At 38.7% G+C, this 26564-nt stretch overlaps 2 protein-coding genes and 3 long non-coding RNA genes across 7 annotated transcripts in view; 1 reads left to right on the top strand and 4 right to left on the bottom strand.

Moving 5' to 3' along the window:
* Positions 1-26564, bottom strand: part of LOC100708403 (cadherin-7) — a 162950-nt gene that overhangs the window by 68884 nt on the left and 67502 nt on the right. The window lies entirely within an intron of this gene.
* LOC102081525 (uncharacterized) lies at positions 1175-4634 on the bottom strand. 2 transcript variants are annotated; one of them, XM_019363040.2, is made up of 5 exons: positions 4302-4634; positions 2703-3168; positions 2323-2394; positions 1677-1826; positions 1175-1577 (listed from the first exon to the last, which is right to left on the bottom strand). In XM_019363040.2, the coding sequence occupies exons 2-5, from the start codon at positions 3165-3167 to the stop codon at positions 1368-1370; spliced, it is 897 nt and encodes a 298-aa protein (XP_019218585.1). In that variant the 5' UTR covers position 3168; positions 4302-4634; the 3' UTR covers positions 1175-1367. The 2 variants fall into 2 exon arrangements, with proteins under 2 accessions (XP_019218585.1, XP_005465657.3); XM_005465600.4 differs by lacking the exon at positions 4302-4634 and having other exon boundaries at positions 2703-3238.
* LOC109203550 (uncharacterized) lies at positions 3153-7023 on the top strand. The gene is made up of 3 exons (XR_002063292.2): positions 3153-3268; positions 3438-3621; positions 5971-7023. It is a non-coding gene; the product is annotated as an uncharacterized LOC109203550 (long non-coding RNA).
* On the bottom strand, positions 7575-10250 carry LOC109203549 (uncharacterized). The gene is made up of 3 exons (XR_002063290.2): positions 9784-10250; positions 9564-9667; positions 7575-9459 (listed from the first exon to the last, which is right to left on the bottom strand). It is a non-coding gene; the product is annotated as an uncharacterized LOC109203549 (long non-coding RNA).
* On the bottom strand, positions 18496-20902 carry LOC102076469 (uncharacterized). Its single transcript, XR_002063291.2, has 3 exons — positions 20413-20902; positions 19477-19505; positions 18496-19047 (listed from the first exon to the last, which is right to left on the bottom strand). It is a non-coding gene; the product is annotated as an uncharacterized LOC102076469 (long non-coding RNA).

Genomic DNA, 26564 nt, shown 5'->3' with positions numbered 1-26564 from the left:
TGGAAACTCACACAATCTAGTCATACTGATCACAAGAGTTCAAAAATAAGTCAAAATAGTGAGCTGTTGTTAAGCATAAAGCATTTCAGGGTAACAAATAACTGCACAATAGAACTAGAAAGTGCATTTTCTGAAGAAACTGCAGTGTGAATGCTTGAATCTGAATGTATGCACTGAAATGAAATAATTACTGAATTTAAGTTAAAAATGTTGAATGAGATATAAAAAAAATGAATTTTTAAACTGAAAACAAAAGTGGTTAACTGCTAAAAGCTGACAATCACACAGAAGAAGTCGGAAAAATAGATGAAAATGTTTTAAATGTAAATTAGAAAAACCTAAGAAATGATAAAAGAAAATTTAGAGTCAGAAAACATCTGAATTTATATTGAAAGTTGATATTCTTTTTATCACTAGAAGAGTGGAATTATTCATTTTAAGTGTCTAAATTCAAGAATCTTATATTCTTAAACGAAAAACCGGAACATCGTCATGTCTACTCTAATGTGCTGGGTTTGTAGATCAGTGACTTCTTGTCAGGCAGGAAGTCTGTAAAATAAGGCTGAAGTGATGGACAGCAGCCTCTTGCCAGAGAACAGTGTGACAAACAGTCTATGTGTTGGGTCATCAGTATCTTCTTAGTAGCGATCATGGCACAATGTAGTCTGCTTTTATTCCTTCCTCTCAAACAGGAAGTCAGTAATCCACCTGAAAGTGGAAATAAAGTCTAGCATAAGTTCTTTAAGAGACCATCTTCTCTGTCAGAAAAGAGTGTACCTAAATCTTTGGAAAGTTATTAGTTGACACAATCTACCCTAATGAGTGCGTGTGTGTTTCTATTCATTCTAGTACATTATATAGTGGAGCAGTTGTTAGATATTATAACCCTGCAACTGTTACATTTGTTAGAGCAAATTCACCGAAACACTAAAACTCTGAAGAGTCAAGACTTGGAAACAAATACAGCCTCAAGATGCTGCTAATAACAGTAAAAACAAGGACCTTTGCTCAAAACAGGAATGCAATCACAGTAAAAACTGTTCTTTTGCTCCTCATCTTTCTCCTTGTTGTTCTACTCCATTTTCTTCAGTTGGAATTTACTAATTTAGTGCTGCTGCCTCAAATCCTTTAAAGTATATGTAAATACATTATGTTATTAAATTAAATAAGACCCTTAAAGTTTGCAAAGCATTCATTAAAACATTCAGGAATAACAAACCACCACAAAACAATGAACTAATTAACTGATTTTTTTTCCAACTTATTTCATTTTTATCTTTAACTAATTACTTACAGATAAACAACAGATTAAAAAAAGAAATACATTAGATAATTTACTAAAAATACTGGGAAAATAATAAAGATCATTACTCCTCAGGCATCAGAATATCTATTACGATGCCCTTTTCATAATTCAGCTGGATCACTGAAGGTAGTATTTCTGGGTTGTCTGGGAAGACTTTTATCCACACGTCAGATGACATGATGTGTGGAATGTCATCCGAGTCTAGGACCTCTTGGTCTTGTCCAATGGTTCTGTAACCTATTGGCTTGATCTCATAGATCCCACTTCCAGGCTGTAGATAATAAAAGATGAAGAAAAGAAAAAGAACTTCATGGCCAGTTTAAGACCAGTACTAAGAGCATCAAGAAACTGCATAAAGTAATTTACCAACCTTAATCACAGTAAATGGTGATGTGTGCAGAGCAAAGCCATATGACTGTGAGTCGTTGCCTCTTAAGTGACTGATCTCTACCGGAGATCCAATACAGACTGGGGTGAGCAAAGCCTCTCCCCAGAGTGCCAGCTTCACCTCTGACTCATCCTGTAAAATTAAAACATTCTGTAAGCTCTCTCTCTCTCTCTCTCTATCCTCCCTCTCTCTCTCTCTAGCCCCCCTCTCTCTCTCGCTATCCCCCCCTCTCTCTCTATCCCCCCTCTCTCTCCCCTCTTTTTCTCTATCCCCTCTCTCTCGCTCTCTCTCTATCTCTCTCTCTCTCTATCCCTCTCTATCCCCCTCTCTCTCTCTATCCCTCTCTCTAGCCCCCCTCTCGCTCTCTATCCCTCTCTCTCTCTCTATCCCTCCCTCTCTCTCTCTCTCCCTCTCTCTCTATCCCTCCCTCTCTCTCTCTCTATCCCCCCTCTCTCTATCCCTCTCTCTCTCTATCCCCTCTCTCTCTCCCCCCTCTCTCTCTATCCCCCTCTCTCTATCCCCTCTCTCTCTATCCCCCTCTCTCTCTCCCCTCTCTCTCTATCCCCTCTCTCTCTCCCCTCTCTCTCTATCCCCCCTCTCTCTCTCTATCTGTATATATATTCCTTACCTCTTTGATATTGATGATCTGCAAAGGGACTGCTAAATTCTGCTCCTTTTTAATTTTTTTCAAGGGTTCCATCTAAATGTGACAGAGAAGGACACTTATTTTAAAAATCGACATAAATCTGTGTATTGCAGAAGGTAACCATATCCTATTTTAACTTCTACATAGTTCCGATTTGGCTCTACATGCTGTAAAACTCAAAAGAACCATCCTCTTTGTTTTGTCATTCTCTGATTTTCATTTAGGCCTATTTGATTTTTGTTTTGCAAGTGCACTAAAATTAACATATTGTTTGGTGCTTTAGCTTTAACTTGGAACGGTAAAAATGAAACCTTAAGCTAAATCTTAATGTGTTAGTAGCAAATTAATGTGGGAAAACTTACAGCTGTTACCCATCCCTTCACTGTCACATACATCATATGTGATTGGCTGACGTTGGACAGTGGGATCAAGGTGGTGGGTGGTCCCAGAAGCAGCCTTGCCTCGTCCTCCAGCTGCTGAGAGACCTGGATGGGCGCACTTACATATACTGCCGTATCCTTGCTAGAAAGCATTGTTCTTGTGGTTCCAAATGTTGTTATTCTAAAATTTCTAACTGTATAAGTTTTACCCTCTTTCATTTGAGAGGCCAAACTTTCAAATATAACAAATTTGAATACATTTGTCCCGTCACATACTGCCGCAGTCGAATTATTATGGACGGCTTTGGGACTTGCAGTTCCATTACTGAAATGCCAGCCAGTGACTTTTGGGCTTTCTTTCAGACCAATCACTTTGACTGTTAGGGGTGGCAGCCTCGTGTACGGCTCACCGGTACTTTGATGATGATGATGCTTTGATGAAGCCATTCTGAAATTACAAAAACACACACACACAGACACACACAGTTTTATGAGACACCATAATTTCCATTTAATCAAATATGACAAATACAAAAACGTGTTTTTGTGTTTGTCATATTGATGTTTTAAATATTGATGTTTTTTTTTATATATTGATGTTTCATATAATCTTCATGTTTGTGTAGGCCCTCGGTCATCTTACGCATGTTAGTGTTAAAAACTTGAAAAAAGGGGAGGTTTTGATAAGTTAAAGAAGTCCAATCACATTCATTTAAGCTCTTAAGACGTCTTTCGTGATATCACACACTCCGTGCAGTAGGAGGCGCCACATATCGTTAACTCTGGATTCATACATGCCAGGAACAGAATAAGTGCTGCAGTTTCGGATCCCGCGGAGACAAGGGGGAGCTCATAACGTGAAACGAGGCAACAGAGGAAAAAATTAAACCCGAACATGCAGGTAAGACTTATACGTTTTTCAATACTCTCGGTGTTAATAACTTGCAATGTAAACTTCACAGTTAATTAGCCAAGAGTGTACAAAGAGCACATGAATTTAAGAGTATAAGCTGTGTGGCTAGCGGTCAGTGTACCTGCTACGGTGCTGCTAACATGAGAAATTCAAGTCGCACAGGTGTTCATGACTTAGTTAACGTAAGCAGAGTTACACGGAGCCTTTACAAGAAGTATGTCGCATTGTGTTATTTATATGCTGAGAATATCTGTTAAAAGGCATATAGCCTTCTGTAGGCCACATCACTGTTTTATGTTCTTGTCTTGCATATGTCACGATAACTGAAAAAAAATGAAAAAGAAAAAAACGGCTAATCTTTTAACAAACCAGTAAAATTGGTTTATTTCACAGAAATTAAAAAAAAATGTTTATGGTGATTTCTTTGTCACCTTTGATAATGTTTAACTGACAGCTTAGCTAAAGGAGTGCCTGCTAACGGCAGATTTCGGTTTTTATAACCGGAGGTTTTACGTAGTTATTAATTGTTCATGCTGGGTATTTTTGTTGTTGTTGTTTTTTTTTTTTTTATACAATAACATCAATTATGGAGTTGTGTTATTGATTCGGGACTACATATTTTGATTTAAGAGATTAACTGTGCGTTTAAATGAATAAAACTCACCTACCTTTTGCAGTTATGTTTTAGACGTCAAATAACAGCCAACGGTCTGATGTTCTAGAAGGAATCTGCTCGCGCCCATCAAAGTGCGTGATGCGCTCGAGACAAAAGCCGTTTATCTCGAGATACTTAGTGTGTAGAGGGGTGTCTACTCATAAGACAAACAGTCAGCTGGTTAAAAACTGTCATCATTGTTAACCATATTACAGAGGCACTGCCAGCTCATATTAATGTCATCAAGAGTCACCATGACCTGTATCTAGCAGATGTTTTGTGCCTAACCTTAATTCACCTTACAAATTTGACAGGGATTTGTCACAGAGAAACATAATGTCAGTAGTTACACTGTGTGTGTGTGTGTGTGTATGTATGTATGTATGTATGTATGTATGTATGTATGTATGTATGTATGTATATATATATATATATATATATATATATATATGTATATATGTATATATATGTATATATGTATATATGTGTATATATATATATATATATGTATATATATGTATATAAATATATATACATACATACATACATACAGTCCAGGATGAGACAAGAAACATCCACGAATACATCACGAAGATGGCCCCAACTGACAGTGTGCTCAGTGAATACCTCAGGCAGCAGAAACCCAAGAAAGAGGAGGAAGGCGAGGAACCATCATGGAAGGACAGGCCCCTGCACGGTATGTACCACCGGCAGATAGAGGAGGTGGCTGATATCCAGAAATCCTACCAGTGGCTGGACAAAGCTGGACTGAAAGACAGCACAGAGGCACTAATCATGGCAGCACAAGAACAAGCTCTGAGTACAAGATCCATAGAGGCTGGGGTCTATCACACCAGGCAAGACCCCAGGTGCAGGCTGTGTAAAGATGCCCCAGAGACAATCCAGCACATAACAGCAGGGTGCAAGATGCTAGCAGGCAAGGCATACATGGAACGCCATAACCAAGTGGCCGGCATAGTGTACAGGAACATCTGTGCCGAGTATAACCTGGAAGTCCCAAGGTCAAAATGGGAGACGCCCCCAAGGGTGATGGAGAATGACCGAGCTAAGATCCTGTGGGACTTCCAGATACAGACTGACAAAATGGTGGTGGCTAACCAACCGGACATAGTGGTGGTAGACAAACAGAAGAAGACGGCTGTAGTGATCGATGTAGCGGTTCCGAATGACAGCAATATCAGGAAGAAGGAACACGAGAAGCTGGAGAAATACCAAGGGCTCAGAGAAGAGCTCGAGAGGATGTGGAGGGTGAAGGTAACTGTGGTCCCCGTGGTAATCGGAGCACTAGGTGCGGTGACTCCCAAGCTAGGCGAGTGGCTCCAGCAGATCCCGGGAACAACATCGGAGATCTCTGTCCAGAAGAGCGCAGTCCTGGGAACAGCTAAGATACTGCGCAGGACCCTCAAGCTCCCAGGCCTCTGGTAGAGGACCCGAGCTCGAAGGATAAACCGCCCGTAGGGGCGTGCTGGGTGTTATATATATATATATATATATACACGCACACACAAGTGTGTGTGTGTGTGTGTGTGTGTGTGTGTATATCTCAATTCATTACAAACCATATATTGGTTTGTAATGAACAGAATAATTGAGAGAGTGAGAGTTTAGTGTTATTTGGTTAATCTTCATAGTATCTTTTTTCTGTTTTCCACACTTCACAGAACCAGGATCGCAGAGTTCCGGGGTGTCAGGAAAAACCTTCAACCAAACAACTGACAGTATGATGAGCTGATGGCCCAAGCTGTACACAGAAACATAAGTAGAAGACAAGAACCTGAACTTCATGGTCAGCATCTAAGAGTATCAAAACACTGCATAACAAACACTGCACTCAAGTAATTTACCAACCCTCACTGTAGGGATCATGCAGTGCAAAGCCATATGGATGTGTGTGTTTGTTTGTTTGTTTTTTGTTTTTTTGTAGATAGATAGATAGTTAGATATCTAACTATCTATTTTAACTTGTACATAGTTAGGATTTGGCTCTCAATGCTCTAAATTCTAAATGAAGCCAGGCCACGATCAGGTGGTTTTTTTCTTTTTATTTGGGATGCAAGGCTTTAAAATATTATAAATTTAGGCAATTCCTCCCATCAGATAGCAAACTGTAGACAGTAATACTACCGCAGCACTGAACTTCTATAAAACACTGACTGTGACATACTGAATTAGATCAGCGGCTCAGATGCATTTACACCAAAGTGGTGGGTGGCCCCAGAAGTTGCCTCACTCATCCAACTGTTGACTGACCTGGATGGGGCACACTTCTCAGCATACATCTGATGCTTTCAAATTCCATTCATCCAAGTGACTGTTAAGCTGTGTTAGCTGAATGGATTAGTATCATGTTTTAGCTTTCTACAGTTCTTTGTGAATATACAAGTGTTCTTTTATATTAATTGTTCTGATTGTTTTATGTGAATATGGTAGGTAGATCGCTTGTTTCTAATAATTTGTTTCCTTAATTTAATTTTGCAAAGTTGAATTAAAACCTCAGAAAGACAGCCTGTTTGTGTAAATCCATTTGTTTCACATTTCCATAGCAGCTCCTGTAACCGTTTTGGGGAATTTCATTTTACAAGTCTTTGTTTAATATCCTTGAATTAATATTTAGACTAGTGACAGACACACATATGCGATCATCTATCATCTAATCATGTAATCACAATAGAATAAAATAAAATTATTTGAAAGTCATCTACTGACCAAAAATGTCCAGATTTAAATGATCTGTTTGCTGAAGCCAAATTCACCAGAGGAAAAACTCTAAAAGATATTGAAATAATAAAAGTTTAATCTCTAAATGTATTTTCCTTACTTTTAAAGTATGAGAGTGAGAAGGTAGAGTGAAGGAATGATCATCTCACACAATCCAAATCCTGTCAAAGTTCTGTAAGTGCACCTTTAGAAAAACTGTTTATAAAGCCAAGGGCATAAATTACAGGTGATGCTCATATAATTAGAATACCATCAAAAAGTTAATTTATTTCAATAATTCCATTCAAAAAGAGAAACTTGTATAATGTAGTAATAATAATAATAATGGATTGGATTTATATAGGTCTTTTCAAGGAACCCAAAGCGCTTTACAATTCCACTATTCATTCACTCTCACATTCACACACTGGTGGAGGCAGCTACAGTTGTAGCCACAGCTGCTTTGGGGCAGACTGACAGAAGCAAGGCTGCCACATCGCACCATCGGCCCCTCTGGCCAACACCAGTAGGCGTTGTATGGTGTATACAATCATTCCACAGTGATATGTTTCAAGTTTTCATTTCTTTTAATTTTGGCTATTATAACTGTCAGACAATAGAAAAACTTTGGTTACAGCATAATGTGTTTCAAACATATTGTGTATATTATTTTCCATAGTATAACAGACAAATTTATTTTGTACAGAATCACAATGTCATAAACAATAACATAATCTTAGGATAAATTTGGCAGCTTCTTTCCAAAAAGGACAGAAATATAGTATAAAAATAATTTTAAAAAGAGAAAACCAAAAATCTGAAATCAAAAATATTTTTAAAATCTTATGTGCAAATAAAGTTTACCTAGTGTTAGACGTTTCTTTGTGAAGAGGTATTGTTTGTAAATGTTAAGTGGTGTAACTGTTATGATAGTTATACAGATAGAAAGTCTAACTTGGCAATGTAAATGGAAGAGGAGCATTACATTAATGGAATAAAGAGACATTTTTGATGATTTTTTGGCCTGCATTGCTTTTAGTACAAGGAGTACTAACAGGCAAATATTAAATGCATTCAATTTGATCACAACATAATTTGAAACACTGAGTAGACCTGTCTAAGGCTTGAGAGCATGTAATTTACACATGTGTGTTCAGATCTGAGAGGAACTGGTGCTTCACAGGTAAGTGTGATTTTTTTTTTTTTTTTTTTTTTTTTTTTCTTATATAAATAACTGCTTAGATGTTTGCAATGTTTTTTGGTGCTAATAATCTGATCTTCATTTTTGTTGAACATTGGCTTCTGACAGAGACTCAATTATGAATTAACATATAAACAAATACAATTCTTTTTTTCAAACACTTTATAAATATAAATAAAAATAAATTAAATAAGCAACATATGAAATGCATGAAAATTCTACTTTAAAAACCTCAATCCTGAGCCTTTAAACTTTGTTTACATAGAACATGGCTGAACAGCTGTTTATATCAATCTACCTAATTTACTAATCTATCTGCACATGTTTTTATTACTCATTCTTTTTATGTTTTGTTGTAAACAGTGTCCAAATAAAACAGTGGTAAAAGAGAACTGTAGAAACTGAGATTTTTTAACTAAACTCAAATGAAAGCCTAAGGTGGTGACACAGTTTAACACGTCTATAATCACATAAACACATTAGTCCTTTTGTGAACATTGCTAAATAAGTACCATTAGTTTACAACATTGTTCAGCCATGGCACTAAATATTTTTTACACAGTGCTTTAACCTGGGCTCAGGTTAAATTTGAACTCTAAGGACACAAATATGAAAAAACCTTTACTTACCAGCTGATACCCCACACTATACACTAGGTGTGCCATGTGACCTGAAACTTTGGTAAAAATTTGTCATAATCATTCATTCTGTTAACAAACACTGTTAACACAGTGTTGCTGTTCAGCAGTTTAAAATGTTTGAAAATGGATTACATGGAATGAATTAGAGTTCTGTTTGGCTTTGTTTTGTATTGGATTTTGTTTGTTTGTTTTTGTTTTGTTCTTAGCAGATTTTTTACATACTGTCGAATTTAAGCTACCACATCGCTGACGTTTCTGGTCATATGACATCCCAAGTGCCCACTTAAAAAAAAATCCCCACAGTTAATTCAACATTTCCCTGATAATTAAAACGAAATATAAATAAGTAAATAAATAAAGGTTGGCTCTGTAATGAAATATTGAATAAGCATTCATTTTACAGAGCCCTAACAATGAAAATGATCCTTTAGCCTGTTGATCAGAGAGGAAGTCATTATGCAAGACCTATAATCAAAGAGCACAACATCTTTGTGAAACCATAAAGTCCCATATGATCCTCATCATGTCCAGTGACATTAGAGTGGATCCTCCCTGTCATCCGGCCAATGTTTGATGTGTGGCAAGCAGCACAGAAGCAGGATAGCTGAGGACTTTAAAAGAAAAGCAGAAAACAGGAACATATGTAGTTGTAAATGTAAATATCAGTGATACTTGTCTTGTCAAAGGGAATAAAATAATGAAAACGTTAACTTACATACTCATTTAGGGAGGATCTTGACACTGCACAGAGGAGGCAAAGTCAGTCTGACAATGATGGTGATCTGCAGGGATGTTTTCCTGCAGCAACATTCCTGCCAACTGGCCATATGGTCCAGAGTAGCTGGTTTGTAATGAACAGAAAGGTCTATATGTTAGGTAGTGTGCACTTACAGCTGGTCCTAAGAAACAAACACATCCTGTAATAAACTGAATACCTTTAGTAGTGCTGCTGCAAATATAAAGCCCGTCTATCATGTGTGGTTTCAAAGAAGATGTTTTGGAGGCTCAGTCACAGAAACTGTGCAGTCTGTTCAGTCCTGAGTGTCTCAGCTCTGAAGGGGATGGATCACAGAGGGAAACACCTGAGTACAGACATTAAAATACACTCTAACACTCCTAAGGTCAAGTGAAAACACAATTTAAACACTTTACAAAGAATTAATACATGTTTTCATGAAAATAATGTCATTAACCCTTTTTGTTGTGAGTAAATCTCACCGACTGCTTGTGGGACAAGCTAGAAGGAGGACTTATCACAGAATCTCTCCTGTGCTCCAGAAGTCTCACGCTTTGATCGTACGGCGAAGATGGTGATGATGAAGCCTCTCTGATCTGTGGCATTACAGTTTCTGGCTGCTATGTACTTCACACTGTTGGATTTTACATGCGAAGCTTGGAGAAGACACAGGAGGACTGTGTCTCTTTTAACAAAAAAAAAAAAAAAGGAAACCTAACAACCTCCCACCGTACCCCCCCCCCCAATTCAACTCCCACCTACTCACTCCATTCAACTCCCCAGCCTCACACCATCCAATGTCTATACAAATGTAGGGTATCAGCTGGTAACAAAAAGCAAGTGTAACATATGTAGTACATATGTAACACTGCTGAAACATTTCTGGCCAGAAATGTGCAGTTATCAACCCAGACCCAGACCCACCCTGATAAATGCACTGGCTGAAACATGATAAAAGCTCATAAAAATGTATGTTTCATTGAAAAATTTGTCTAAAAATATAATCATATACTTTGAAAAAGTTTAAAGATTATAACAAACCAAAATCAATAAAAAGTTTTTTTTAAACAGTATTTCAAAATAGAGGCAAACATAAACTGGCTTAACTGTCATTATTGCTGTAATTAGGTTTTTCTTTTTATTTCTTTCTTCTTTTTTTTTTTTTAAAAAAAGCAACCTTTAGTCTGTGTTCTCTCAGAATCAATGAAGAATCTGTTGAACATTTATTTGCCGTGTGGCAATCCTCTGGTCCACCCTCCCTCCCTCCCAGCCACAGTGAGACTGGGGCAGCCTGGCAGAATGTTGAAGCCTAGCTGCAGAGAGGATATGCCTACACTGTTCGTTTTAAACTGCTATATTTGATGTAATTTATGTAATGTATTTTATGTAAAAAATTCAAGCATTATACTGCAATGCAGGGCGTTTTTTCTTAAGTCAACTTTTAAATATCGCTCTACTTTCTTAAGTGATTCAAAAATATAGAAATTTCTTACTCAAAGATCTAGATCATGAATCATCACAGGACAATACACAGTATACAGGGTCATGGTAACTATAGTAGGTCTTCATGACTCCAGAATGGAGACATCGCTCTGGCTGAGAAATGAAAATTAGGTCAAGCAGTGTGTTCTTCTCTGTGGTAGGGGCAGTGATGACCTGTGCGTATCCCCTAGACTCAAACAGCTCCAGGATTGGTTTGTTTGCACTGGATAAAACATTCTCATTAAAATCACCACACACTATGATGGGATGACAGTCCATGATCTCTAATGAGTCTAATAGGCTTACCAGGTTTTTCAGGAATGGCCTCAGAGTGTAGTCTGGAGGTCTGTATACAACTGCAATCAGAGCACTGACTGGTGCTTCAACCTTTAAAGCCAGAAATTCAAGGTCAGTTACATTATGGATGTACTGTTTTTCATGCACTTGAATGTCACTTTCACATAAACAGCAACTCCACCACCACTTCTGTTTGCCATCTGGGGAAAGTTTGTGTAGGACAGGTGTCTGTTGCGTTTGAACAAATTGTAATTTTCCAAGTGGAGACTCTCTGCGACAAAAGAGCCCCGCAGGTGTGTTTCTGTTAGGCACAAAACATCTGCTAGACACAATTCATGGTGACTCTTGATGTCATTAATGTGAGCTGGCAGTCCCTCTGTGTTATGATGAACAATGGTGAAAACCTCTGACCTGCTCAGTGTTTGTCTCACATGTAGAAGAGGCATCATGTCATCAAGGTTGGCTTGTCTCATGTTCTCAAGCGCTGCAGTGATTTCTGGATTGGTGAATATTTTTTTCTCCTCCATATCAAGAAGATACAGTCCACTGAGAGACGTCACTCTACTGACAGCTACGTAGGCCATGCCGGGCTCAAAAATGCTCTTAAGAGAGACAACAGCTGATGTGGTTGTCATACCTGTACCTTATGTATTGTACATGCAAAGGCCACTTTACTGGGAACTGTCTTGTACCACTCCTTTCTGCTTTAGATTCTCCTCTGCTCTCTCAATGTACACCATGTGTCTGCTGTGTGCGGGTATTCTTTCCAGATGTCTCATTATCCATTTTAAGTCCAAGCTTGATGATGTGTTGGTCATTTTCAGAGTAAACTACTCTAAGTAGTTCCAAAAGCTCCATTAACCAAACCATTTTGTATGTCAATGTTTCTGGTGAGCATGACACGAGCTCCTTCTGCAACTTTCAGTGTGTCTGGTAACTCGTTTTACCTCCTTTCAATGGTCTGTCTTGTAGTGCCATTCTGCCAGTTCTAGGATCCTTTCTATAATCATCTGCATGGATGTCAATGATATGAGTGTGGAGCAGACCCAGTGTTGCAGAGTTGTGCGCATCCACTTCTTTTTAGTTGCAAAATGTGCAACGCATCAGTCGGACAAAGGGCTGGTTCAGTTAGGATGTTGCACAGGCCATATCTGCTTCACAAAGCATATCCAACTTTCCTTTCACACGGATTCTGTTCAGCATCTCAGCAAAGACAACATCATCTTTCTGACGCACAATCTCAGTCAGAGTGATCATCTGAAAATGCTCCGCCACAGGTCGATCTCGGACGGGTCGTGCACACAGAGAGGTTTAGACTGTCGCACTGGGGGTAGCTGATAGAAGTCTCCAACAGCAATGACTGACATGCCTCCAAAGGGTCTCCGAGTCCCTTTGATCTGTTTGAGTCTTGCATTACATATGCAAAGAGATGTCTTGACACCATAGACACTTCGTCAATGACGATTATTTCAGCATTCAAAAGTTCTGATCTGACTTCATCCAGCTGATTGCCAAGTCCCTGAATGGGAGGTTTTAAGCTTCTAGGGAGCTTGAGAGAGAATGCAGTGTTGTTCCAGAAATGTTAAATGCTGCAGTCCCAGTGAAAGCAGTTAACAGGACAGTGGGTTTTGATATGTCAACATCGTCTGCATATCTGGGCACTTTGCTCAGTATCTTAGATGCTTCTGAGTAGATGCATTTGATAAGATGTGATTTTCCTGTTCCAGCACCACCATTAATATAAAAGAAAACTGCTCTGGATTTAGAGCACAGACTCTTTTAATGCACCAGTCTCTAACTGCATAAAATATGCAGGCTTGCTTCTTATTCAGATTCTGAAACATCTGACGTAACAATGTGGGATCAATAGCAGGGGGTTCCCTGATAGCTCTGACTTCTGTTGAAGCATCAGCCTGACGCTGTAGTCGGGCACATCTTCCTGTTCATTTTCATTGTCTCGCTCTCTTTCTTGTTCAACAAGTGGCAACCTTACAGATCTGATTCAGGTGCCAGATTACACCATTCATCAGTCATACCTCTGTTCTGCTCATATTCCTCAACAGCGCTCTCGATCTCCTCACTGTTTTTCTCATATTTTCTCTGTTTCTTTGACAGTGTGTTGCACGTACTCAGACGGTCAGTACCTGGTAGCTGTATACAGCCAGCACCATAGAAAGCCTGATAGGTTGGCAAAGATGGTGTTTTCAGTTCATGGTCTGAACGATGAGGAAGGTACAGTTTAAGCAGTCTTCCGTAATATTGCTCTGGATGTTTTTCTTGTGAGCAGCGGTGAAATCTGATGATAGCAGGCTTATCGTTTTTGCGCCTTTGCACAAATCCCATCTCATTGAGAAGGGGCAAAACATCTTACCTTTTGTCGTTGGCCATAGACAATCCTGCAAGTAGCAGCAAAGTCTGCCATGCACATCTCCTCATACTCTGGAGTTTCAGGTCTGGCTTTGTATTTGTCATTCAAAGATGTCATCCAAACATTGGAAGACTCAGGTGTTGTGTTGTCCAGAACTGACAGGGGACGACTCATTTTCACTGGATTATCATCAGTTGGTATGAATATTACAGCACGTGAACATTGCTTCATGTGAAGACCACATGCACGAGCAACACACTCCTGTGCACTGATCTCTCGCTTCTTTGAATATGCCTGCATGACGGCTCTCATTTCATCGCACTCATTTACACTGTCTTATGGGAGTTCTCAATGACAGTTTTCAGGTACTCAGATAGCCGCCCTCTTTTTGATATATATTTCATTAAATAATTTGCAGCGCCAAAAGCATCTAGAACAAAGCTTATGTCGATATTACTGTTCCAGCTTCAAGCAGATGTGGATTATAGCCGTTTATCCAAGAGTCTTTTGGATCACGCTTTAGTATGATCGTACTCCTTGTGTTCATTTTATTCAGGTATCGCTCATATTCTCCATGCGTCAACTTGCATCTTGCCAAGAGCTGCTCTAAACTCATGGAAGCAGTTTCAGGTTCATTCAGTAGCTGGTTCAGTGGTCTGAGCTTGTTCTTTGCTGTTTCTACCTCCAGTTCATCATCCTCACTGGGTCTTGTGATCATTGTCTCATTGCAGGGTGGTTTGGGAAAACCAAAACGGCACCCAGAGCTTAAACTCCTAAAGCACGTCTTTGTGTGGTTCTTACTGTGTTTTTGCACTTCTGTTACTTTCTTGTACAGTTCAGGTTGTTTATGTGGATCAGGCAGCTGAGCTGTGATGTATTTGTTTATAAAATCAACAACAGTTTGATCATCATCCTCCTCAAACACAGGAGCACCTTCTACCCACAGGAGGCAGTGTATGTGTGGGCTTCCTCTGTGCTGAAACTCGACTCTGTAAAAGTAGTCAATGACTTTGCCAAGTGGCTCTGCAGGAGATAAGAGTAAATCTCTAAATAATGCTTCAACTCTCTTGTCAAACATGCGCATTGTTGTGACAGGATTGCTTCTCAGGATGTCACACTTTGCTGACCAGTCGAGTCCTTCAAAATTGACTTGTTCACCTTGCTGCCTTGTTATTGCCTCAATCACTTCAGGCCAGCGCATTTCAGCAGCTGAGAATGTGCAAAAGAACGTGGGAGTTCCCAACTGTCTGATCATGGCAAAAAGATCTCTTGTTGTTTTCTCCCAATAGGCTGGGGTTCCTCTCAGAGGCTGCATGAATCTCACTGCGTCTTTATTTCGCACCAGTTTCTCCACCTCATGTTTATCTTGCAGCATGCCTGAGGTTATTTTTCTCCCATCTCTGGTCAAAGGCTTTGCCTTCCTTAACTGGATTGTCATGCTGGAAGTAGCCAAGTGTATTTCAGTCACAAACTGTGCAAAGAACAAATAGTTTGTGTCTCTGGCAAAACGATCATCAATGCAGAAAAGCCTTGATTTGAAATACCCACTGGGGGATACTTTGATCAGCCTTCTTTCATCAAGTGTGTTTTGGCCTGTAGGAAACTGCACAGGGAAGGCCATGGCCTCCAGTTTAGGTGTTTTGAAAAAACTTATTGGATTGTTTCTCTCTGCAGGAGCAACAGAGTAGATTCCTTCACTGAAACATAATATCTCCTCAGCCACATCAGGGGGCTGCAAACAGGACTCGAGTGCAAAACCACCATTAGTCAGCCCATCTTCTTGCTCTGAATCATCTCTCATCTGTTCACGTGGTTGTTCACCATCACAGGGTAACATGTCAATATCCTGTTCATTTTTATTTTGTGCTTCACTCAGTGCATTTTTCTCACAGCTGTCAATTTCCATTAAATCAGCCTCATCGTAATCGTCCTCATTCATGTTTTCATCATCATCATCCTCCTCATCTTCATCAGGAAGTGTTGGGTCACACAGCTCAGCATCATCTCTGATGCTCACATCCTTATACTGTGGATGAATCTGCTTGAGTTTATGCAGTGCTTGCACAAGTTTAGACCAGCTTACAGTCTGAAACAGCTGATGACCTTTGTAAGACAAGCGTCTCTTCAGTTTTACTCTCATCACCTGAGAATTAATTCTCAATCGAGGTAGTGCTTCAACAGTTTCCTGTACCTCTGATGGGACACAGACCACATTTCCTCTAATTGCTCTCTGTCTGCCTTTGGGAAGAGGAATGATCTTTGCAAATGGAATGCACTTGGCTATGAGATGTCTCTCCAGTATGTTGAGATCAGACAGTTCAGGTGGAATATCAGCAAGCTCCAGTTTATTGGCAACAGCAAGTGCTGGCATGGATCCATTTTTAAGATGATTGTGGCAGGTGTGACAAATCCACTCTCTCTTTCTCTCATCAGGCACATTGCACTGCTCATTTCTGCAGTTTTCATCACAAACATGAACAAACTTTCCGGTCAAACATGTTGCAACCACATGTGGGTTTTTGACATAATTTGACCTTGTGCAGGGTCGTACTTGGTTTGGAAATGAAGCCTTGAAACAGACAGTACATGGGTATGATGGTCCAACTTTGATTTGTGATTTGAACACAGATATGGCCTCGTTGATCACACTGTTGTCACTCTCTTGGGTTTGTCTGTTCACCCATCTGTATTTCCTTTTTATTTTCATTGCACATCTCATATTGTGCATAATCCTGAATGCAAGATTACTTTGATACCTTTCTCTCATTAGTTGTTTCATCAGTTGTCTGTGTCTTACTCTGAATGCGTTGTCACGTGCATACCGCTGAGTCACTTGAGATCTCTGTCTCTCTCTGAATTCTGGGCTCTCTTGATACCTTTTAGTGATATAGTTTTTTTGTTTTTGTCTAAATTCAGCATTGGTACAGTAGCGTCTTTTAATATATTGTTGTTGTTTCTTTCTGAATTCATCGTTCTCACAGTAACGTCTTTTAATATATTGCTGTTGTTTCTTTCTGAATTCATCGTTCTCACAGTAACGTCTTTTAATATATTGTTGTTGTTTCTTTCTGAATTCAGCATTCTCACAATATAGCCTTTTAATATACTGTTGATGTTTCTGTCTGACTTCAGGATTGTTTTTATATGCCTCGCTTGTAGAAGATTTCTTCTTTTCTTTGTACTCTTTATTTGAAGCGTACTTTTGTCGTTCTTTCCTTTTTTGGTTTTCTTTTCTCTGATTTCTCAGTTTGTCTGATGCCATTAATCTTCTTTTCATTTTGCGCCTTTGCTGTTTATTAACTTTTGTCAGTTTACTGATTTTTTGCAAAACTGTATCTGAAAGATTACATGCAGCAACATTTTTTATTGCAGCATTTGATTGACATGAAAAATCATAATTTGATGGAAGAAAATTAAATTCACTGCATAGTTCTTCAGTAGGTATATTAGTAAATTCATTCTGAGGAGCTTCATGTGACGTGAACTGAGTCATGTGGACTTCTTGTTTCACCAGTGGTATACAAATGGACATTTGAGAGATCTCAGTAAGATCAGTGGTTGTGTTTCTCCTTGGAGTAGAGGAGTTTGCTTCATCAACAGTTTTATCAGAGTGAGTAGATGCCACAGCAGTGGCAGCTGTTGGTCTGCAGACTGTGTCTGTCATAGTATCACTCAGGTTGACTGTGGTCATACTGTAAAACTGCACAGGCTTCAGCTCATAGGTACAAGAGGGTGATATCTCCATCATTTCATAAGAATCTTGGAGCCTCTTAATCATGTCACTGAGGAGTGTGAATTTCAGCATCACTGCTGTACCACGATTACATGACAGTAGTGGTAGAGGAAGACCACTGGCTGTTCTGGAGTGTGGGTCAAAGAACCCATATTCGCCTGATGTGGATCTGAACACTGCAATACACAATCCACTCATAATCAGTAAGGCATACTGCACATCTGACAACAGGCAGCTCAGTCCTGCTTCAAAGCTGAGAAAGGTATCTACTGCCTCCTCTGGAGGTTCTTCAAATGTCCCATACCGGGAAGGCTGTGTCATGTCGACATGATACATAGACCTGCGAGCATCAACTTTGTCTGGCAGCTCATCGGTTGCCAAATGAATATTTTTAGGAAATCTTTTCTTGGCCTCTTTGTACATCACATCACCTTTATCCAAGACCAGATTAAGGTCAGCTGCAGTCATGTTTTCATTCTCATGAAGGAAAGCAAGAAATATGAGTGAGTTACATGTGCACTGCTTGTTTCTGGAGTCTCCATATTTAGGATGTGCCTGGCTGTGAGATGCACAGACATGTGTTACAGAGGGCTGGTTTTCAAGGTTCACTGTTTCTCCATGAGATGGTCCTGCCACATCACTGTGACAGCCTCTTTTCACAAAACCAGCATAACCCACCTGTGAGGCACTTGACACCTCATGTTGTTCATTAAATTCATGCTGCAGTCCACTCTTTACAGCATCAGCATAAGATACCTGTTGTACATGTGCAGGAACATGTTGACCTGCCTGTTTGACACTGTCAGCATTGGCCTTTGTAGACACACGGTCTTCTGCAGAGCACTGAGGAAAATCACACTCAGCTTGTTCACATGTTGGCACACTGTGAAACTCATGGAACTTCTTCCAGCGTTGTTTTGCAGCTTGTGACTTTTTCTGCTTCCTTGCCATTTTTACACAAGTGTTTCTCTTAGTCTTTAGAAAATATGTTTATAAAATAAGAGTGGCACACACCAGGAGATGTTGTCTTTGTCTTTATATTTCAGTTTTTATTGCTCAGAAACAGTTGTCTTTGTTTGACAGTTTGGTCTTCAGTAGAGAGAGTATTATGCGCTCTCTTTATTGGCTTGGCACAACTTAGCAGCAAGCACAAAGTTAAGAACTGGTAGAGAGAAAATTTAGAAGAGAGAACAGACAGAGCAGGAGAGACACGGCTGGGAAATCACAATCAAACCGTGAATTAGAGTTTTCTTTGTTTGTTCAGTTTGTTCTCAGGTAGAGGCAATATATGCACTCTTTATTGCTTTATTGGCTTGTGCATTTCTCAGCAGCAAGCCAAAGAGTGAAAAACAGGTAGAGAGAAAATTTAGCAGAGAGAACAGACAGAGCAGGAGAGACACGGCTTTGAAATCAAACCGCAATAAGATTCTTGGTTTGGCAAAATTTCTCACAAACCACAGGGTGAAATACAGATGGAAAGAAGGCAGAGACAACAGGTGGAGCAGGACAGAGGATAGAGGGGTTGGGGGGTTGGGATGTGAGAGAGAAGACTGGAGATCTCGTCCTTGTTCTTCTTCTGCACACTGTGAACAAAAAAGAAGAAAAAAATAATTTTATTAAAATGATATCACATGGTAATTGTATGAACTAATTGTGACTACTGAAAAAGGACAAAACAAATATTGAAGCTAAACTGTTGTTGGCTGCCATGTGCAAAAAGTTGCATAATTGGGCACTTTTTAAAAGAATAAATATTTAATTAAATTCAGCAATAATATTTTTAAATACAAATATGATTGAGTGAATCGTTAACTAATCACATGTAGTGTGACTACAAAAATGTACGAAAAAAATATTTTAGCCCAATTGTTAAGCTGCACTTATGTGTATTTATTATAAAATTGTGTTTAAAAGGTCTAGCACAAAGTTTGAACCCATCACTTTACAGCTTATATTAGTCAGATTATTTTTTTTATTTTGGTCTACTTCTCTTACAGTATGTGCACACCTACCAGGCAAAGCACAGATGTGAGTCAAGTTCCTGAAAGTGTAAGACGAGAAATAATATGTTAGTTGTCTGTACATTGTTATCAGACTAACAGAAATACAAAACCTGAACTTATAGTCAGCAGGGTAATTATAGAGAAATATAGCACACCAGCTGATACAGCAGCCATTTTATAATTCAAACTAATTAACTGAAGTATTTCCACTTATGTAAGGCTACTGTTAGACTGTTACTAGCCTTAGCATTGCTGCTAGCGCTAGCATTCCTGCTAACGTTAGCGCTTCAGTTAGTGTTAGCATTGCTGCTAGCGCTAACACACTTACTGTTAAAACTGAGCCACAATGGCAATAATAAAGCTCATTTGTTACTTTTGTCTCACTGACCGCCAATAAATATCACAGGAATATCACAGTAATATTCTTTTTGTCAGTTAACAACTGCTAAGGCTAGTGTTAGCACTATAGCTAGCGTTAGCATTGTTGCTAGCATTAGCATTGAAGCTAGCGTTAGCACAGCTGCTAACAGCAAAAGTCATAAAGCACTCTTACTTTTAAAACTAAGCCCCAATGGCAATAATAAAGCTCATTTGTTACTTTTGTCTCACTGACCGCCAATAAATATCACAGGAATATCACAGAAATATTCTTTTTGTCAGTTAACAACTGCTAAGGCTAGTGTTAGCACTATAGCTAGCGTTAGCATTGTTTCTAGCATTAGCATTGTTGCTAGCATTAGCATTGAAGCTAGCGTTAGCACTGCTGCTAACAGCAAAGGTCATAAACCTATATAAATGATAGCGAAGGTTATTCTTTTTTTCCTTTCTTTATTCTTTGAACTCTGTTGAACTTTAAAAAGACTTGATATGTGAGTTTAAATGTCAAACATGTATTTTTACCATCATAAAAACAAAACAGTGCTGTACTGAGTGTACTGTACTTACCACAGCAAAGAGCAAAGCGGAATGATGACAGTTGGTGCAGTGATTAGTTAAAGACCGATGAGGCGTTCAGGTGGTGCTTGGAAATTTGAGCATCAGTTAAAACAGCAATATTGAGCATATACATTTGTCTGTCATAGAGAGACAGAAAATTTTTTTTTACAAGACTCATCAGCATAAAAATTGGTACTTTGTCCTGAGTATAAGCGAATGAGTGACATACAGAGAAAGAGGGCAACTGGCATTAAATGAGCAAATAAAAAGTATGTCATCTTGAACTGTTTTATGGGTTTTATTTTAAGACTACTTTGGGTGTATTTGTGGGGAGATAAATTATACAGACTAAAAACAGAGACATTAAATGAGATTAGATTATTTAAAAGGTGGGAAAATCCACTACAGACAGGTAGATGCTGTGAGCTTTAATTATCCAGTCAGAAAAGATTATTTTAAAGTCATCAACTGACTCCAGATCTGAAAAACCTGTGTGCAGAAGACAAGTCCACCAATACACAATCATCTTGAATTTAACAGGCCAATGAGAATGCTCTATTCAGTTGGCCTATACTAACTACTGACATACTGTTAATCTGTGGCAAAACCTGTCAAATTTGACTTATTGTACCTGTTGACTTAGTCTAACTCCAACTGCTTAGTTGTAACAGAAATTTCTAAGATGAATCAGACATTTTTAGGTTTAATCTTGGCACAGTGAGAGACAGAGCTCGTTAAGCAGGCAGGTGTGAGCCTGGTTGCTATAGTGACTGCACCCAATGGCTCCATACAGTTGAGCACAGACATGCACCTCACTTTTGCTGCTTAAAATGAACAGAAAAGTCAGGCCGAAACAAATCGTTCCCAAATAAAAACAAGAACTTGTATTGACAAAATTCTTTCACCGTGAGCGGCAGCAATGTCCAGTCTACCTAATTCTCAGTTTTCATGCCTGTGGAGTTTATTATATGGACGTGGTGACAGTGTAAAGACACCATGCTCTTCTGATTTTCAAACGAACCTTCTGAGCCATTTTAACATTGGAGTCTATGGAGGAGTTGGAGGGAGGAGGCTGTGCTTTGGTGACATTTATGAAAGAACCATAACACCTAGTACAATAGTAAACACATTGGATGAAAGAGGACAGGGATGGCTACGTTTTGAGGGTAAAATCAGACCTGTAGAGCAAACGCTGCGGACACAGCAGCAGTTTTAAAAAATATTTTAAGATTAATTTTTTCGCTCCTCTCACTCTGGCAGTTGAGCTGTCTCACTCTAGCCCCAACATTCCGTCCCATACACACCCATTATAAACTCTGAAACGGCTGAAAAATCATCATGAAACTTAAACTGGAACTGAAGAAAAAGTATAATAGATATTGAAAAGATAAATACAAGTTGAATAGTTGAATGTCTAGTCTTCGTTTTAAAGTTTGAATGGTGGCTCTATGTCAACGTATATGGAAGTAATAAGAGTTTAAAAATGAGTAAGTTGAAGGAGATTTTGAAGGGTCTTGCCATTGAAATACATGGGAAATTTTTGTTGAAAAAAGTTGAATAATTTTAAAAATATAAATGTTATAAATGAGAAAAATACAAGCAGTCATGTCCAAAAGAAGAGGAATCTAATGGTGTTTGAATGGTTTTTCTAAGTTGAGCGGTTTTGAAGGAATTAGATGCCAAAAAACGTACGGAATATATAATAATAATAATAACTAGAAAGTGCCTTTTCTGAAGAAACTGCAGTGTGAATGCTTGACTCTGAATGTATGCACTGAAATGAATTAATTGCTGAATTTTAAGTTAAAAATAAAAATGTTGAATGAGCTGGAAAATACAGAGTTTTTAACCTGAAAACAAAAGTGCAGAACTTTTGAAAGCTGATGTTCACACAAAAGAAGTTGGAAAATAGCTGAAAAGTTTTTAAATTAAAATTTGGAAAACCTAAGAAATGAGAAGAGAAAATTTAGAGTCAGAAAACATCTGAATGAATATTAAAAGTTCATATTCTTTGAATCACTGAATGACTAAAGTGTAATCCCTCCACTTGGATCCACACACTTTTAAAGGTTTACATCTCTGAGCTTTGAAAGACACGCTGTTGGAAAGAGAACAACGATGGCTTCGTTTTGAGGGTAAAATGATGGCTGTAGAGCAAACACTGTGGACACAGCAGCAGTTGAAAGAGAAGTGTTTAAGATGAATCTTGGCACAGTGAGAGACAGAGCTCGTTAGGCAGGCAGGTGTGAGCCTGGTTGCTATAGTGACTGCACCCAGTGGCTCCATACACACGCACACAGACATGCACCTCACTTTTGCTGCTTAAAATGAACTGAAAAGTCAGGTCGAAACAAATCGCTCCCAAATGAAAAGTACAGGTCCTATTGACGAAATTCTTTCACCGTGAGCGGCAGCAATGTCCAGTCTACCTAATTCTCAGTTTTCATGCCTGTGGAGTTTATTATATGGACGTGGTGACAGTGTAAAAACACCATGCTCTTCTGATTTTCAAACGAACCTTCTGAGCCATTTTAACATTAGAGTCTATGGAGGAGTTGGAGGGAGGAGGCTGTGCTTTGGTGACATTTATGAAAGAACCATAACACCTAGTACAATAGTAAACACATTGGATGAAAGAGGACAGCGATGGCTACGTTTTGAGGGTAAAATCATACCTGTAGAGCAAACACTGCGGACACAGCAGCAGTTTTAAAAAAGATTTTAAGATTAATTTTTTCGCTCCTCTCACTCTAGCAGTTGAGCTTTCTCACTCTAGCCCCAACATTCCGTCCCATACACACCCATTATAAACTCTGAAACGGGTGAAAAAATATCATGAAACTTAAACTGGAACTGAAGAAAAAGTATAAGAGATATTGAAAAGATAAATACAAGTTGAATAGTTGAATGTCTTGTCTTCGATTTAAAGTTTGAATGGTGGCTCTATGTCAATGTATGTCGAAGTAGTAGGAGTTTAAAAATGAGTAAGTTGAATGAGGATTTGAAGGGTCTCCCCATTGAAATACATGGGAAATTTTTGTTGAAAAAAGTTAAATCAAATTAAAAATATAAATGTTAAAAATGAGAAAAATAGAAGCAGTCTTGTCCAAAAGAAGAGGAATCTAACGGTGTTTGAATGGTTTTTCTAAGTTGAACGGTTTTGAAGGAGTAGGAGTACAAAAAACGTACGGAATCTATAATAATAATAAACTAGAAAGTGCATTTTCTGAAGAAACTGCAGTGTGAATGCTTGAATCTGAATGTATTCACTGAAATAAATTAATTGCTGAATTTTAAGTTAAAAATGTTGAATGAGATGACAAATACAGAAATTTTCACCTGAAAACAAAAAAGCTGAACTGCTAAAAGCTGACAAGCACAGAGAAGAAGTTGGAAAATAGCTGAAAATGTTTTAAATGTAAATTAGAAAAACCTAAGTAATGAGAAAAGAAAATTTAGAGTCAGAAAACATCTGAATGAATATTAAAAGTTCATATTCTTTGAATCACTGAATGACTGAAATGTGATCCCTCCATTTGGATCCACACAGTTTAAAAAGTTTATATTTCTGAGCTTTGAAAGACATGCTGTTGGAAAGAGAACATCGATGGCGACGTTTTGAGGGTAAAATGATGGCTGTAGAGCAAACACTGTGGACACAGCAGCAGTTGAAAGAGAAGTGTTTAAGATGAATCTTGGCACAGTGAGAGAGAGAGAGCTCGTTAGGCAGGCAGGTGTGAGCCTGGTTGCTATAGTGACTGCACCCAATGGCCCCATACACACGCAGACATGCACCTCACTTTTGCTGCTTAAAATGAACAGAAAAGTCAGGCCGAAACAAATCGTTCCCAAATGAAAAGTACAAGTCGTATTGACAAAATTCTTTCACCGTGAGCGACAGCAATGTCTAGTCTACCTAATTCTCAGTTTTCATGCCTGTGGAGTTTATTATATGGACGTGGTGACAGTGGAAAGACACCATGCTCTTCTGATTTTCAAACGAACCTTCTGAGCCATTTTAACATTAGAGTCTATGGAAGAGTTGGAGGGGGGAGGCTGTGCATTGGTGACATTTATGAAAGAACCATAACACCTAGGACAATAGTAAACACATTGGGTGAAAGAGGACAGCGATGGCTACGTTTTGAGGGTAAAATCATACCTGTAGAGCAAACGCCGCGGACACAGCAGCAGTTTTAAAAAAGATTTTAAGATTAATTTTTTTGTTCCTCTCACTCTAGCAGTTGAGCTGTCTCACTCTAGCCCCAACATTCCGTCCCATACACACCCATTATAAACTCTGAAACGGCTGAAAAACATCATGAAACTTAAACTGGAACTGAAGAAAAAGTATAATAGATATTGAAAAGATAAATACAAGTTGAATAGTTGAATGTCTTGTCTTCGTTTTAAAGTTTGAATGGTGGCTCTATGTCAATGTATGTGGAAGTAGATACAGTTTAAAGAGGAGTAAGTTGAATGAGGATTTGACGGGTCTCCCCATTGAAATACATGGGAAATTTTTGTTGAAAAAAGTTGAATAAAATTAAAAATATAAATGTTAAAAATGAGAAAAATAGAAGCAGTCATGTCCAAAAGAAGTGGAATCTAACGGTGTTTGAATGGTTTTTCTAAGTTGAACGGTTTTGAAGGAGATACAGTACAAAAAACGTACGGAATATATAATAAAATATAATAATAATAAAGATTAGAAGAACAATACTGTGAATGCTTTTACAAGCATTCACACTAATAAAGATTACAACAACTATACTGTGAATGCTTTTACAAGCATTCACACTAATAATAAAGATTACAACAACAATACTGTGAATGCTTTTACAAGCATTCACACTAATAAAGATTACAACAACAATACTCTGAATGCTTTTACAAGCATTCACACTAATAAAGATTAGAAGAACAATACTGTGAATGCTTTTACAAGCATTCACACTAATAATAAAGATTAGAAGAACAATACTGTGAATGCTTTTACAAGCATTCACACTAATAAAGATTAGAAGAACAATACTGTGAATGCTTTTACAAGCATTCACACTAATTAAAGCTGCAAGCAGCGATATGAGGGCCCTCGCACCCCCGGCGCGTCGAGCCAAGCCCAACACCTAAAACCAGCGCTTCCGATCTGATGTCACATTGATGGAATTCATGCATTTAACCACCAGCTAAAATTTCATCTCATTCAACCATTATTATAGTCGTCCCACTAGGTGGCGCTCTAACCATTACTGACAAATGGCATAACAAACATTTCCGAGCTCGAGTCTCATCACGCCTGCGACCTTTGGGAGAGATTGGACATTGTGTTTTTGAGCGACAGCAGGTTACTGCTTTTTGGCGAGTGATTGAAACTCCACGTGCCGCCATGACCACCCCGTTTCCCTGAACGTAAAAAGCTTCGCAATTTAACATCACAAAGGTCTTTAGATTCCACACACAGGAGATCGCGTAAATCTAATGAAATCCCTTGGAGGAGTTCGTCAAAGTATGAGGCCTGAAAAGAGGGGAAAATGTCGCCAAATTTACACATTAATTTTAAAATGGCTGACTTCCTGTTGGATTTGGGATATTGCTCCAAGAGACTTTTTTGTACATCTTGATATCTCCAATAAGCTTGCCAGGTTTCAAACTCATACATAAAACACAGAGCAGGGGCTGTTGTTTTGAAATTTTGTAGGGGGCGCTGTGGAGCCATTTTGCGCTCTTCAAGGAAAATGAACATATAAAAAGAAATCCCTCATCACATTAGAGGTGTGCGCCAAATTTCAAGACTTTTTAAACTTTTCAAGCCCCTCAAAAGCCACTTCATCTTTCATGGTGAACTGCGCTGCCACCAGGGTGCGCCGTTCAGTTTATAGTCACAATTTTCTCACTGAAGCATCAAGAGGGACTGATGGTGATATTCACCGCTTTTGAGGTGGCCACGATGAACCTGTGAAAATCAGTACAACAAAATGAAAGACATGACATTTCCTGGTGCCACTAGGTGGCGCTCTACGTATTCCTGACAATGGGCATATCAATCTGTTCAGGGCGGGTCTGACATCATCCCTGTAAAATCTGGTACTGATCAGATTGGATTTCATTGAGTTACACTAATTTGTTTCTTCATGGCGAGACCTCAATGTTCGCCATGC

The sequence above is a fragment of the Oreochromis niloticus genome, linkage group LG9 (genome assembly GCF_001858045.2).
Source record: "Oreochromis niloticus isolate F11D_XX linkage group LG9, O_niloticus_UMD_NMBU, whole genome shotgun sequence".
NCBI classification, from domain to species: domain Eukaryota; kingdom Metazoa; phylum Chordata; class Actinopteri; order Cichliformes; family Cichlidae; genus Oreochromis; species Oreochromis niloticus.
The sequence above is the reverse complement of the archived record's forward strand: the minus strand, read 5'-3'. Positions and strand labels throughout refer to the sequence as shown.